General features: G+C 35.6%; 1 protein-coding gene across 1 annotated transcript in view; it reads left to right on the top strand.

Moving 5' to 3' along the window:
• Positions 1–504: 504 nt before the first annotated feature.
• The window catches only part of STAT1 (signal transducer and activator of transcription 1), a 71,426-nt gene continuing 55,342 nt past the window's right edge, over positions 505–16,588 (top strand). Inside the window, exons 1-8 of the mRNA XM_074215479.1 lie at positions 505–652; positions 3,844–3,972; positions 8,064–8,208; positions 10,329–10,427; positions 12,278–12,367; positions 14,124–14,202; positions 15,432–15,517; positions 16,371–16,522. Coding sequence (XP_074071580.1) covers positions 3,845–3,972; positions 8,064–8,208; positions 10,329–10,427; positions 12,278–12,367; positions 14,124–14,202; positions 15,432–15,517; positions 16,371–16,522 — 779 coding nt within the window. The 5' untranslated portion in view covers positions 505–652; position 3,844. The remainder of the gene's footprint in view (positions 653–3,843; positions 3,973–8,063; positions 8,209–10,328; positions 10,428–12,277; positions 12,368–14,123; positions 14,203–15,431; positions 15,518–16,370; positions 16,523–16,588) is intronic.

The raw sequence follows: 16,588 nt of genomic DNA on the forward strand, positions 1-16,588 counted from the left end.
AAGCTAGATTGTGTTTCCTATGGCATGACATTGTTAGATTTTGGTGGCTGTCACTAAAGACAGCTGAGAGTTCAACAAATATCTCTCTGTCAAGCAATTAATGTAATGTAAGACGCTTTCCACTGTGTTCTGGAATTACGCTATTTAATATATGCAGAGCCTGCTGCCCATGATTTGGCTTACTGTCTGTCCTCCGCTGAAACATAAGTTTTAAGATTTCGTTTTCTATTGAAAAAGAAACTTAAAGGATAAGCCCTGGGTTGCCCCACAGGTTTGCTTTAAGATGACCGGCAAGAGGGATGCCATCTTGAGGATGATGACCTCGTCAGGGCCGGGAATTAGCGGCAGATGGATCGCGCAGGGGAGTCGGGCCCCAGAAGGGAACAGCCCCTCGTGATTGGCTGTGGCGAGACTGAGTCGGCCTGTGATTGGTCAGAGGAGGAAAGTGAAACTTGGCCAGCTAGTCCCCTGGCGGCTCGGTGTGGGTCCCGCTGCTTTTTGCTCTGCCGCAGCCGGCCGGACCCCACCAGTCGCTCCCTGACAGCCCCGGGGAGGCTCCCAGTCTCAGCCCGGACCTGGGCAGGGACGGCCGCCGCCAGCCTGCCCTGTGCCAGCCTGCCCTGTGCCAGCCCGCCGCTAGGCTTTCAGCAAGGTGGGTGCTCGGGAGGCGCCCGGACCCGACGGGTCTGGAGCCCTTGTCTTTGCTTGGGGACCCCGGGAGCTGATTAATCAGTGTTTGCAGGACCCCCCCCCCCAAAACAGTCGGGAGGGAGTCAGGGCCCTGGTGAAGGAGGGAGTCTCTCAACTCCATCTTCTACCCAGAGGGAAGGATGTCCTTAAGCCAGTCTGAATCTCCTCATCCACAAAACGGCTGGTGTCCAAGGTCCTTTCCGGCTTCAAAGTTTCCTTTTGTCTAGGAAATTAGCTACATAGTTACCTACGGCGACAGAATACATAAACTATCGGGGAGGGGGGGGGGGGCACCAGCAAAATGGAAGAATCTCCTAGGAAAAGCAACAAATGAGTTGCTCCGAACGAAAGACAGCTCCGGGGAATGAATGACAGACACGGACTGGAAGAGCTGGATTCTAACCTCTGTAATATTAACTATCACTTTAGGCAAAGCAGGGGTTCTCAACTTTTTGTGTGTGGCATGGACTTCTTTATGCTTAACACCCCGCAGAATAATTTAAAATGCATAAATAACATGTATAGATTAAAGCAAATGAAATGAGTTCTATTGAAAGAAAGTTTTTTAAAACGCACAAATTGATAGACCAAAGGTTAAGAACCCCAGATCTTAAACAACCTGGGGATGTAGTACATAATAGATGATTCAATTGTTCCACTTTAAGCAAATAGAGGCATAGAATTTTAAAGCTAGAAGGGACCATAGAGATCATTTCATCCAAGTTTTTTTTTCATTTTATAGTTATTCTCCTGCAGCTTCGAAAAAGGAACTGAATAGACCTTTTAGTCTATCTGCAGTTTCAGTAAACCAGTTTCTTAAGTTTGAAATTTTAGTGTTATCTTTGATTTCTCCCTTTTGGTCACTTCACATATCCTTTAAATTGTTAGATCCCCTTAATTTTATCTCTCTATCATCTCCTATATTCAGTTCATCCTTCTACCAAACTAATTGTCCTCAGTATAGATGAGTCATAACTCTTCTATCCAGAAATGTTTGTTCCCTATTGTTTAACTCTAAAATTCATATTTCTTAGTCTGATATTCAAAGTCCTTCACAATTTGATGGCCCTCCCCCCATATTCTTAGTCTTCTTTTCTCTTATATCTTGACATGTATTCTTTTACTCCTACTAGACTAGATTATTTCTCAAGTGGCCTTGTACCTTTCCAATCACAGAATTTCTTCTGTGTACAATATCCTCCCTGATTCATTTCATTTTAATCCTTTTAAAGCCTTCTCAGATGACATCTCCTTTGGGACACGCTTTCTGGGTCCCTAAGTCATTGATGATCTTTCTTTTTTATCATGGATTCTAAATAATATTTTATTTATGATTTTTTTTTTTAGTTTTTGCAAGGCAATGGGGTTAAGCCACTTGCCCAAGGCCACACAGCTAGGTAATTATTAAGTGTCTGAGATCAGATTTGAACTCAGGTACTCCTGACTCCAGGGTCAGTGCTCTATCCACTGAGACATCTAGCTGCCCTATGTGTGCTTTTCTTTAGGCTTTTTCAAGGCAAATGGGGTTAAGTGGCTTGCCCAAGGCCACACAGCTAGGTAATTAAGTGACTGAGACCGGATTTGAACCCAGGTACTCCTGACTCCGGGGGCCGGTGCCTATGTGTGCTTTTAAAAAAACCTTGAGTACCGAATTTGTTTTGCAATTATATTGGTATCACAAACTCCATTGGGATTGTAAATCTTATGACATCAGAGACCATTTCTTATCTAAATTTTGTATTTCCTCAAGCATCTACTGCAGTTACAAACACTTTTAAAAAGTTCAGTTGAATGTTGGATTTATCTTTCTAGATTTGTGTAGTTCTATCTGCATTAAAAATTATTCTTCAGTTTTTCATATCTTGTGATATGCTGCAAGCAAGCAGTTACTACTGGAATTTGCTAGAAAAAAATATTTTGCCTTCAACATATATTTTGTGTATGTGTGTGTGCACATGTGTGCGTGTTTGTGTGTGTTTACAATCATAGGTTGTTTGCATTGGAAAGAACCTTGGATATTTTCATATTTGAGTTAAAGAAACTAAGCACCATAGGAATGAGTGATTTTCCTAAAGCAAATGGACCTAGAAACCAGGTTTAAAGATTCTCATTTCAAGTCCTTTTATTTCTAATTTTTAAACAAGTGCTACTGTGATGATGATGATGGCAGAGTAGAAGAGGACAGAAGAGGCTAAGAATTACACAGTTTTTAGACTGTATCTAGAAATTTGCTTCATTGTAGATGCTGTAATGTAAAATCCTTTTTTAGGAAGCAGTAAGTGAACATGTTAATAGAGTAACTGAATCATAGCAAGTTTGACATTCTTACTATAAATGAAACCAGAAGACAACATTGCATCTCAATGGATGGTTTATCCAGAAAGTATACTTGAAGAACAAATGATACAAGTTGATGGAGTTGGTTTTATCAGGCATCCGAAGGTGTCAAGAAACTTTTCATGAGTACAAATGCAATTTCTTGCACTGCTAGACTCAGCAACTATTTGTTGCTGATGTGCTAAAAACCCCAAAGGACACAGATGGCAACCAGTTTGGTGGTAGATGGAAAATGCATTTATTTCCCTTTTCTTATAATTAGGAAACTTTAAAGGCAAGAATGTTATCTTTCATTTAGCAAAGTAGTATGAGATCACTCTGTAGTGTTTTGATAAAGATTCCGCAGATGTTGGGCTTTCAGTTTTTGAAATGTATTATTAATGCATTTTATTCTTATAGCTGAATACCTTCTCAGTAATCAGTCTACCAATTCACCTCTTTCAGAGCCCTAACAAAACTATCTGATATCGTGATTTATGACAGTATATGTAATATTCCACACTAATAATATGTCATTTCTAATGAGAGGAACCCAGAGGTTTTGGTGAGTCATCTGGAACCAAAATTGATCACTGTATTTGATCTAAATTTTGTTGTCTTTTAAGTTTGTTTTCATTTGCATTATTGTTGTCATTGTGTATATTATTCTTCTGATTCTGCTGTTTAAAAAATAATCTGTATAGTTTGTAAGTCTACCTATATTTCCCTAAATTTCTCATATTTATCTTGAACTGTTGTTCCTAACTCCTAGCTTTCTTCCTTACTCTATGGAACACTATGACCCTTAATTCACTGAATATTTCTTTTATGCTATAGGATGTCTCAGTGGACTGACTTACAACAACTTGACTCCAAATTCCTAGAGCAAGTTCATCAACTCTATGATGACAGTTTTCCTATGGAAATTAGACAGTATCTGGCACCTTGGCTGGAAAAGCAAGACTGGTAAGGAAAGCTCTTGGATACAGATGGGAATTTTGTCTGCAAGATGTGATTGTGACAACTTTTTAAAAAAAATATTTTATTTATTTTGTGTTTTACAATTTTTCCCCCTAATCTTGCTTCCCTCCACCCCCCCCCCACAGAAGGTAGTCTGTTACTCTTTACATTGTTCCATGGTATATATTGATCTAAGTTGAATGTGATGAGAGAGAAATCATATCCTTGGGGCTGCTAAGTGGCCCAATGGATAGAGCACTGGCCCTGGAGTCAGGAGTACCTTAGTTCAAATCTGGCCTCAGACAATTAATAATTACCTAGCTGTGTGGTCTTGGGCAAACCACATAAACCCATTGCCTTGCCAAAACCTTAAAAAATCATTTCCTTAAAAAAAATAAAGTATAAGAAACAGCAAAATTACATAATAAGATAATGTTGGGGGGGTTTAAAATTAAATGTAATAGTCTTTGGTCTTTGTTCAAACTCCACAGTTCTTTCTCTGGATACAGATGGTATTCTCCATCACAGTTATCCCAGAATTGTGCATGATTGTTGCACTGATGGAATGAGCAAGTCCATTAAGGTTGATCATGTTGCTGTTAGGGTGTACAGTGTTTTTCTGGTTCTGCTCATCTCACTCAGCATCAGTTCATGCAAATCCCTCCATGCTTCCCTGAATTCCTGTCCCTCCTGGTTTCTAATAGAACAATAGTGTTCCATGACATACATATACCACAGTTTGTTAAGCCATTCCCCAATTGAAGGACATTCACTTAATTTCCAATTCTTTGCCACCACAAACAGGGCTGCTATAAATATTTTTGTACAAGTGTTATTTTTTATCCTTTTTTAAAAAAAGATTTTATTTATTTTGAATTTTACAATTTCCCCCTAATCTTACTTCCCTCCCCCCAGATTGTGACAACTCTTTATTGATTTATCTAAAATTATATTGACAGAGCAATACTAACATGTTCATAGAAGTGTTATAAGAAATAAAAAACTTGGGGCGGCTAGGTGGTGCAGTGGATAGAGCACTGGTCCTGGAGTCATGAGGACCTCAGACACCTAGCTGTGTGGCCTTGGGCAAGCCACTTAACCCCATTGCCTTGCAAAAAAAAAAAAAGAAATACAAAACTCTTCCTTCATAATAATCCTCTGAGCAAAATAGTACAATATTATTAACAAAATTTACAGATGGGGAAACCAAAGCTCAGAGACGAAATGATTTTCCCAGGGTTTAAATGAAACTGGGAGAACTCTAACTTTAAATCTAGTGCTCTTTATATCACAACACACTACATCTCTTAAATGGATAATTCATGAGTTGGTTCATTCATTCCTTTAAGGGACATTGGGTGAGCACTTCAAATGTAAAATTCACTATGAAGGATACAATGAAATATGGTTCAATCCCAGGTCTCAAAGCTCTTACAGAGAAATAAAGCAAGTATTCAAATAATCATCATAAAAGATTGGATGTGAAAAGGAGAGGCACAAAGTGCGCTGGTCATTCACAGGGGGGGATGAGATCACTTCCATTTGAATAATCAAGCAGATGGCCCCAGATACTGCACTTTCAAGTATAGCTATATCTTATACATATAACTAGGCAGAGAAGGATGCCCATACAGAGAGAAAAACAGGAACAAAGGCACTGAGGTGAAAAATCAAATTCTATTGCTGCCAAAACCTTACATTTGTGGTGGCTAGGTGGCACAGTGGCTAGAGCACCGGCCCTGGAGTCAGGAGTACCTGGGTTCAAATCCAGTCTCAGATACTTAATAATTACCTAGCTGTGTGGCCTTGGGCAAGCCACTTAACCCCATTTGCTTTGCAAAAACCTAAACAAACAAACAAACAAAAACCCCTTACATTTATAATACTCTATGCTAAGTCCAGCTAATTTGGATAAAGATATACATGGCATACCATCAGATTTTCAGGTGACACAGAGCAAAATGAGATAACTAATGTAGTGACTGACAGAGTTAGCATCCCAAAAAGATCATGGTAGGCTAGAGTATTGGACTAAATCTAACAAGATAAAACTCAGGAATAAATGTAAATGTAAAGTCATGCACTTAAGTTCAAGAAATCACTTTCACAAGTACAAGATGGTGGAAACATGACTAGATAGAAGTTTATCTTAAAAAAAACGGTTTGATGACTTTATTGGACTGTAAACTTGACAGTATGACATGGCAACCAAGAAACTGCTCTCAGACAATGATCTTAGACTATATTGAGAGAAGCATAAATAGATGAAACTCCTCCTGTACTCTTCCATAATCAGACCACATCTGCAGTAGCATGTTCACTTATGAGTACTATAGTTTAGGAATAATATTGATTAATTGGAGAGCATCCAGAGAAAGGCAAAAAAGGGCCTTGAGTCCCTGTCTTAAGATGAATAGTTGAAGAAATTAGAAGTGTTTAGCCTGGAGAAGAGCCTTGGGAGACATAAGAGGATTATCATGTTAAAAGACTATCAAAGTTAAAGGATTGTCATAAGTAAGAGGTACTGCTCTACTTGGCTCCATTATAGTAGAACTAAGATCAGCTAGTCAAAGTTCTAAGAAGCAAATTTAGACTTCATGTGAAAAAAAATTTCCTAATATTAATAGTACTGCCCTAAGAGAAAGTGACTACCCCCTCACTGAAGGTCTTCAGGAAAAGACTGAGACTACTCAGCAAGTGTTTTATAATAGGAATTCCCGTTGAATATGGGGTGAACAAGATGACTATCTCATTTAACTCTAAATTGTATGATTCTATGATCTGTGAAGGAAGAGTTTTGTCATCTTAACAAATGGCACCTGGGTGCAACAAAAAAAGTTAAAATGCTTTAAATATTAAATTCTTTCTTACAAATTTCCAAATTTCATTATTTTCTATATTTTCCCAAATCTACTGAATTAAGACTAAAATAATGAAGAAATCTTCAAGTCAAAAAAGCAAGTTAGAGTTGAACAATTAAAAGAAAATCAGAAATATATTGGAATAAAATATTTTTAATATAGTCAATTTCTTGAATTAGTTATCTATTGTTTAAGAAAGTGATGTTTTAAAAACATTGCTGTAATTTCCTAATTGCCTTCCTCCAGAACTCTCCATTTTAACAAAGTACAGTTAAGCTAAACAAATGTTGATCATTTCTAACAGCATATGCCTCACACTGTCACTCTCTGTATATTTGGTCTACCTTCCTTTTATTGAAAGGAAGGAAATACATTTCATCATAATTCCTATTTGGTCAAGTTTCATTATTTCATTGATATGCTCTCTTCTCTTTTTAGAGTTGTTTTCCTTTGCACTATTATGGTTACTGGATAATATCATTCTTTTTGGTAATGCTCACTTAAGTGCTATATCAGTTTAAATAAATCTTCCAAAGTATCTCTGATTTGAATTAACTTCTAGAGTGTCTTGATAAAAAATTTCCTTCTTTCTTATGAAATATGAAATGCTTACTTAGAGCTATATCAGTTTAAATAAATCTTCCAAAGAATCTCTGATTTGAATTAACTTTTAGTCTTGATACAAAATTTTCTTTTCTTATGAAATATGAAAAAGAGGTGAAATTGAAAGTTATATTCCTTTTAGAATATTTATAAAAATATTCATGATAGGCAGTATTATAGAGAGCTGGCCTGGAAGACAGAAAGACTTGAGTTTGAGTCTTTTGGGTAAATTATTTTCTCTGAGCAACTCTTTTTCTAATTAACTAAATAGAAGGTGCCAACCTGAATTATTAGAAAGAATCCTTTCATCCCTATATGAATGAAATTACAGGTTTAGTCCTCCATCTTTTTCCATATGAGATCATAGGTTTAAATTAAGTCCAATCCTTCCATTTACAGGTGAAGAAACTGAGTCCAAAAGAGGTTAAGTGACTAGCTCAATACCTAGGGGAACAAATGGCAAAATTGGAATTTGAGTACAATTCCATTGACTCCAAATCTAGTACCCTTCCTATTGTACCATACCGGTGAACTTTCACCTATGCCATTTTTATATTAATAACATATAATATTATTTATTATTTATTATTCTATTATATGAAATTAATAATCTGTCTGTTTTTAATCTCCTAGGGAGTTTGCTGCCATTGATGTCTCCTTTGCCACAGTATGTTTTCATGAACTTCTCTCCCAGTTGGATGAGCACTATAGTCGCTTTTCTCTGCAGAACAATTTTTTGCTACAACATAATATAAGGAAAAGCAAGCGTAATCTTCAGGTATGTTTTAATCTTTGATGGAAATGTTGCCATGTTATCACAATATGGAAGTTCACAAAGATTATGTGATATTAATGTGCTAGAGCTCCCATTTTAAATAAACTATTATATGAAATTTTAAAATATATAACATGAGTAAAGTGGAGTAATCCATTTCATAAAAACTTTAGCTTCATACATAATACAAACTATGTATTTTATATAAATATCTTTTAGAGAAACATAGTGTGGCACAATGAAAATAAAATTGGATTTGGAGGCAAGGGACTTTGGGGTTCAAATCTTAGTTCAAACCTATGTGCCTTTAAGCAAGTCACTTCATCTACCTTGGGCTCCGTTTCTTGATTTGGAAAACTTAGAGATTGAATCTCTAAGATCTCTTAAAGCTCTAAACTGGGTGGCTAGGTGGCGGAGTGGATAAAGCACCGGCTCTGGAGTCAGGAGTACCTGGGTTCGAATCTAGTCTCAGACACTTAATAATTACCTAGCTGTGTGGCCTTGGGCAAGCCACTTAACCCCATCTGCCTTGCAAAAACCTAAAAAAAAAAAAAAAAAAAAAGCTCTAAACCAATGATAAACTTATTAAATACAATAGAAATTTATGCAAATGGATTAGGAAAATTAAGTTTCAGGAACTGAAGGTGTGGGTTATAGAAATATAGATTGCTTAGGTATGTAAGGTATAGCAACCATTTAAGCCTACCCCCTTGTATTCCAGAGGAGGATCATCCACTGACTGGTGGCCAAGTCAGGACTAGAATTCAATTTAGTGTTGTTCTCATTAACTTCTGAACTCCTTGGGGGCAGGGGCTATTTTGCCTCTTTTTTTGTCCCTAGTGTATACTGGCATTGTGGTGCCAAGTATATAGTAGACACTTAACAATTATTTATTGACTGATTGATTATATCTCAAATCACAAAAAAAATTCTTATAGTTTGGGAGGAAATAATAATGGCCATAGGAAGATTCTAGAGTGATATGTTACTGAAAAATTCTACAGAAGCACTTTGAATACTCCAATACTAGGCTGCCCTAGACTTGACATCATTGGACTGTGAGATTTAGAATTAGAAATAACTTTAGAGTTCATCTCTTCCAATCTCCTTACTTTAGTGATGAAGAAATCGAATCCTAGAGAAGTTAAGTAACTTATTCAGAAACAAGTAGTATGCTAGAATTTGAACCCATTTCTAGTGAGCTTGTTTACTAAGAAGTCAGAGGCAAATTTAAACTTGATATATAATGAAAAATATCCTTCTAGTTAAAATTTTCTCAGAGTAGAACAGACTACTTTAGGAGATGATAGGTCTGTATCATTGGAGATTTTCAAGCAAAGACTAGATGATCAGGATATTTATAGTATGGATTTTGGTGGTGGGTGACAAGGGCAGGGGTTAGACTAAATGGCTGCTTAGGTTCCTTCCAACTTGGAAATTCTGTTATCTCAGTATTCTTTCTATTGTACTATGCTGCCTATCAATTTAATTCTTGGACAAAAAGTTTCAACTCAGTATAGTGGGATTTTTGTTTTCTTTTACTTATATGACCATTGGCCAATTTTAAAATGGAAATCAGTGGGGAAATAAGATTTGTTTTTTTTTTAAGCTTGATTTATTGCTATGTTAGACCAAATTTCTTCAATTTTCTAAAAAAAAAAGGATATCTGAACCCTGATACATGAATATGTACACACACATATATATGGATAGAAATTTCAAAACAAAGGGCAACATTTATCAAGTTATAGAAAGAGGTCATCTAATAAATGGAAACACTATATATATTTTCCCAACATTTTAAGAGTTTTATAGCCAAGAAGAACACAATTTTTCATCTGTCACAAAATAAATGAAATAATAGATCCAGAAGATGTAAATAACATATGACAATATTTTGACTACTTTTAGTCAAGAGGAATATAAGTTATTTGTTCTAATAAAGAAAGGTCAAGAAATGTTCTGATAAAATTAATGAGAGGGAACTGATAAAATGACCAAATTATGACTAATATAAATGATAATGACTTAGTGCAAGTATACCTCAGGAATAGGAAATGCTTTCCAATTCTAATGGTAATTGACTTTAATTTTTAATTTTGCTTTTCCTGCCATGTATCTAGGATAATTTTCAGGAAGATCCAATACAGATGTCTATGATCATCTCTCATTGTCTGAATGAAGAAAGGAAAATCCTGGCAGCTGCCCAGCTATTTGAACAGGTATTTTTCATACTACTAGAACATGTGATGAACTATCTTGAAAAACAATTGGTCTGTCTGTAGCGAATGAAAGAGCTCTAAAAAAAATGTAGGCAGACTATATCTACAACATTACTTTGATCCAAATGCCTAATAACTTATCTAATGAATAAATGATCTTATTCTGGAATTAATTCTTCTTAATGTAGCCATGCTGGCTCTTGAGACATATTTCTTTTTTTAAATAGATAATCATTTTTAAAATTTAGTCAAAAATTGGAGTTGAGCTCTCTGGTCTATAATTTGAAAATTCCATTCTCTTTCTTTGAAGATCAGTACAACTTTTATCCATCTCTAATCAATCTTTCAGAGATAATTGTTAGTGGCTCAGCCATCACATCTGTTAGGTCTTAGAGTGTCCTATGGTCCAGTGCCTTGAATTCACCAATTGCAGTGATTTGGTTTCTTATTTTCTCCTTATATATCTTGAATTTCAGTTCCTAATTAATCGATTTTGTCCAGTCCTTTCTATTCTAAAAATAATTTTCCTGTTATGGAGATCAGAAACAAATTAAAAACTAAGTGCTGCCTTCACACCACTATCTTGGCTCTGCCCCCCCCACTTCTGTAAGATTTTAAGAAGAAGTGGACACTTCCCTCCAAAATTTTCCCTATTTCCACCTCAGCAACTACTTCTTTCTTACTGGTAAAAATTAAAACTAGAAGAAGGTTCCTATATTTTTTCTCTTTTTGAAGGATGAGATTAAACTAGTCAGAAAATAATGAGCTGCTCTACTTCTTCTAGAGAGTGCTTCAACAGATGTTCTATTAATTTAACCCCCATCACTGTGTAATTTCTTCATGACATACTTGTAAAACATTTCTCAAATTTCTCCTCTATTATCTCTTTCTTGTTTCTTTCTGTAGGCTCTGACAACATTGCTTCTACTTCCTTCATTGATCTTTACCCAAATTTTTTTTGCTGTGTTCTCTTCCTTTGATTTTCCACCCCCACCCCAGTTTTCCTCCACTAGTAGGTCTATAATCCAAACAGATTTTTTTTAGATTTTTTTTTCAAGACAATGGGGTTAAGTGGCTTGCCCAAGGACACATGGCTAGGTAATTATTAAGTGTCTGAGGCTGGATTTGAACTCAGGTACTCCTGACTCCAAGGCTAGTGCTCTATCCGCTGCGCCACCTAGCCGCCCCAATAATCCAAACAGATTAAAAAATAAAGAAAAGCATTGGATAGAATACTGCCCCTGGTAGATTTTTGATAGAATTCTGATTAGTGAAATGAAAAATAATCACCAAAAGCATTTAATAAATTCTACCCTTTTGGACTTCCTCCTCTGCCAGTCATTCCTGAAATCTAAATGCTCACAGGTTAAAGAAAATTACTACATCATTGCATTTGGGCTAAAATATACAAATGGATATTATCATTATAAAGTTCCATGCTTTTAGAAAAATCAGCTGGATACTTCAGACATCTAAATTTGTATTTGTTAGTGAATTTGTGATGGGATCAATGTATTAAAGACATATATATATATATATATATATATATATATATATATATAGACTATATTCTAGTTTACAGAGCTTAATAAAGTAAATTCATGGTTGTATCTGTTATATGTTTTGCTTTTTCTAGGATTTAGAATAAAGCACAGTATAGAGGCATAGTTACAGTTTCATTCTGATACCTTTAAGAAATATGCTAAGGCTCTCTTTTGTTGATATATTTATGGGAAGGAGTTATGGTTGGGAGTGCAGTGTGATTTAGGACTTATCTCTATCCTAAATTTGGTGTGTAAATAGCAGCAAATATCTGAGAAAATGTTAACTGTGCCTTTTTTTAATGACAGGCTCATACAGGAAATATTCCAAATGCTATTGTTCCAGGAAAACATAAAGAAATTGATTTGAAAGTCAAAAATGTGAAGGAGAGAGTTATGGTGAGTATAGAGTGAATATCTGCTCTCTAGGCAACTATCTTAATTTTTTTTATGAGGAAAAAGGATGGATTCAGAGGTGTGACTTCATTGACTGAGGGAACATTCTCTACAAAAGCATTTTAGAAACTACTCTGAAATTGATAGAGTTACCTAAGTAATATGTCTGGGATTGGGCAGACTGAGACAGAGCCAATAAATTCCAGAGGTAGAATTAGAATCTGGGTCTCCCTTATGCAAGGATGGTTCTTTTCCCATTATTCCTGCCATTCACTATATAGGAAGAAAAGAGGTATTAATTGTTTTTAATTCAGTATCAGGAGCTCTGAATGGAGATTTTGCCATATTGGATTTTGTTCAGATGAACAAGGACTATCACCTTGAACGCTTAATCAATCTATAACTTTTATAACTCTTGAACCAGATGGGAAAAGCATACTTACTTTATTCAGTTCACAGGGCTACAGTAGGGAAAGCTCTTTACAATCCTTTTTATTGCTGTTGCTCAGCAGTATACAATTCTTGATGACCCCATGTGGGGTTTCCTTGACAAAGCTACTGGAGTAGTTTGTTGTTCTTTTTCTCTAGTGGATGAAAATAAACAAAAGTTACATGATTTTTGCAGGATCACACCAGCTGGTAAGGTCTGAGGCTAGATCTGAACTCAGATCATCCTGACTACAGACCCAATCCTTTATCCACTAGGTCATCTAGGTGCCTCTTTATAAACCTTATTGCACTGAAGGTGAAATCTCATTATAATATAAAATTCATTTTCTTTTTGCCTCTGTAAAATGTGTTTGAGAATGCCACCAGAATCACTTATCTCTTTGATATAGGTCATTTATTTGTGTCCCAACAATGTGTCATTATTTTGGCCCAATAAAAAGATTATTCCCCCTACTTGAAGCTGCTCCTCCACCCCCCACCCCCAGGGTAAATTTTGAGGAATTCTGTCAGAGATCAGGTTTCCAGTCTCTTCAAAGACTCAGGCATACATAGCAAAAGGTTTCTTTCTTATTTCAGAGTCCTACTCACGTTTACTTCCAGATTTTGGTGGATGATTTTAGTCCCTAGACATCCAATGAATAATATGGCTAGTGAGGAAGCATGACCCATTTGCCTAGAGACCAACAATATTCTTTCGTGCTATGTGCTCAGCATTGTAATGCTATGGAAAGAACCTAGATTTGGAGTTGGGGAACTGGAGTCAAATAGGAGTCATTTGCTTGTCAGTTTCTTCATCTGAAAGAGGGGAGTGTTGGAATAAATGAGCTCTACCTCTAAAGCTATAATAGCACAATCCACTGAAATATGACTGGAAGTGGGGTGCAAAGGTTATATTTTGTAAGGTATGAAGAAGTCATTTGTATTTTTGGTTTTTCTGCTATATCCATAGACTCAAATCTCATTATGGAAGCAACCTTTTTTAACAAGTTTCTGGAAATAGAATGAAAATTGCTAAAGTCCAAGGAACCAGAGAACAATGCTAGAGGCCCAATCTGCTGTCTTTTTTGTGGAATTAAATTGTTTTCTTGTTTTTTGCCCTTAAAAATAATAAAATACATGTATATAATAGATTAGGAGTTATTTACTTTCTTTTCATATTATTTTGTGTGCTCTGTTTATCTTTAAGAAAAGAATATTGTTGTAATAAGAATAATTGGATGACATGTTTTCTGACTGCCTCATTAGATAAAAGAATGATATCATCAGCAGTGTTTCTAGTACCAGATTAATTATTTATCCTAATTTGTAGGACATAGAACAAGAGATAAAGGTGCTAGAAGATTTACAAGATGAATATGACTTTAAGTGCAAAACCCTTAATAACAGAGGTAAGAGTTGGTAATATAGAATGATTTGCTCCTTTGTTCAATTAGAAGTTGTCTTTCAATGAGTGCTTTTTTCCTAATGTACTTTTTATTACTTAGAGTTCATATTGTCACTGCATTCTTTTCTCCTGGAGACTAAAGCACTTTACACTTATAGTTCTATTCCCTGCATATACTTCAGTAAACATTTTTTTCTTATGTTTTTGGTGCTCCTTTACTCCATTGCTTTAAAAATGATAGCAAATGAAATCTCATATGTGTAGATTGTGTTGAAGATTATATGTTAGGTGCTTCTGCATTCTTGGGAACTTGAGAGGATAGAGATAATATGTTTGATTTGGGGTAAAACAACAATCTGAAAACAGTAATTGGTTGGATTCACTAAATCCCAGAATCCCAGAATTTGGAGAAATCTTAGTCTCATGAACAAGAGTCTTTTCTGCCACATCTTTGACAGGTGTTCATCCAAGACTTTATTAATATCTTTCATGAAAGGTGACTCATTTCCTCCCAAGGCAACCCACTTCATTCTTGTATAGCCCCAATTTTGAAAGCATTTTACTGCCTTTCAAGATTGAATATGTTTCATGGGGCAACGAGGTGGCACAGTGGATAGAGTACCAGCTTTGGAGTCAGAATGACCTGAGTTCAAATCCAGATTCAGACACGTAATTACCTAGCTGTGTGACCTTGGGCAAGTCACTTAACATTGCCTTGCAAAGCAAAAATAAAAACAAAAAGATTAAATGTGCTTCTTTTCCATTTTCACCACTTCTCCTAGTTCTGCCCTATAATTCTAAATCTTTTTTTATTCCAACCCTTCAGTGTTGATACACCATTAATTTCACTTGTTACTGTATATACTGATCTTGGCAATTTTTTTTTGAATTTAGTAAATTGTTGACTCTGGTTGTCATAGTGATACCCAATGTATTATCTAAAAAATTAATTTAGTTCTGATTTATTATCAGAAAAGAACAATTTCATTTCAGGGCATCAGAGGAATTACTCTGAAAATAAATATATTTGACACTAGAAAGTATGTTTGTTAGACCCTAAGCAAATGTCCCATTTATATTTTTTAAAAATTTTCCTGCTCAATTTTTAAAAGAAAGAATATCTTTGGAAGTCTTGGATTGGAGAGCAACTTTTTGTTTACTTTTTTCATACCCCTACTAATTAATGAAAATCTATTGTATAATTATAATTATCTCTGTAATTTTAATCTATAGAACATGAACATGCTGCACCAAATGACCATAAGCAGGAAAAGATGTTAATCCAAAAGATGTACTTAATGCTGGATCAGAAACGAAAGGTAATTTTTCCTGTGTTAAGAGAACTTTTTGTTTTAAAAATCACTAAATGAAAACAATAGATGCTTTGAGACTAAAATTAAGGGAAAAATATTTGTAGGTAGCTTAGATACCTTTTTTGAGCCTAGACGAATGACTGACTAGCTTAGGAAATTAGAATATATGAATAGTACTTAATTTTTTTTATTTATTAAGAATTCTTTTCTCCTCACTTCCCCTGTGAACCAAAAAGGAAAGAAGAGAGGAAGGAGAGTTGGAGGGTAGGGGGGGACAGGAAGACAGGAAAAGAGGGAGACAGGGAGAGAGGGAAGAAAGGAGAAAGAGTGGGAAAAGGAAACGATGAGACAGAGAGGAAGGAGAGAAATATGTTAAGGCAGAAAGAAAGAGAAAGGAAGGAAGGAAGAAAAGAAGGAAAGAGGGAGAGAGGGAGGAAGAAAAATTTCCCAACTAATCTCATTTAAAAATACAATATTTTGTATATATCTGTGTCATGATTTGGGCAGTGTTCTTCTTTTTTCAGTTCTCTAAAATCATGATCTTATCAATTAGGTGATCAAAGTTAAGTCTCTCAGAATTGTTCTTGCTTATAATGTTGATGTCATAGTTATAGTATGAATCATTCTTCTGGTTCTGCTCACTTCACTTTACATCAGTTCACACAAACCTTCCCATATCTTTTTTGCAACCATCTTTTTGTTACTCATTTCTTACAGCCCAGTAGATTAGATCACAATCACATAGCGCAACTTGTTCAAACATAAAGTTTTACATAACTGTGAATTATATTAATAAAAGTTACATAATTGACAAAAAAAGTAATCCATTTGGCTTTCTTTCATGTCTCTTGCTCATTAGGAAGTTGTGAATAAAATAATAGACCTTTTGAATGTGACAGAACTAACCCAGAATGTTTTGCTTAATGAAGAACTAGTGGAGTGGAAGCAAAGACAGCAGAGCGCCTGTATTGGAGGGCCTCCCAATGCTTGCTTGGATCAGTTACAGAACTGGTAAGATCTGGAACCCAATCTCTATTGGAAAAAGTAGGCCATTTATTCAACAAGCATAATAAGCAT

The sequence above is a fragment of the Macrotis lagotis genome, chromosome 1 (assembly GCF_037893015.1).
Source record: "Macrotis lagotis isolate mMagLag1 chromosome 1, bilby.v1.9.chrom.fasta, whole genome shotgun sequence".
Classification (NCBI taxonomy): Eukaryota; Metazoa; Chordata; class Mammalia; order Peramelemorphia; family Peramelidae; genus Macrotis; species Macrotis lagotis.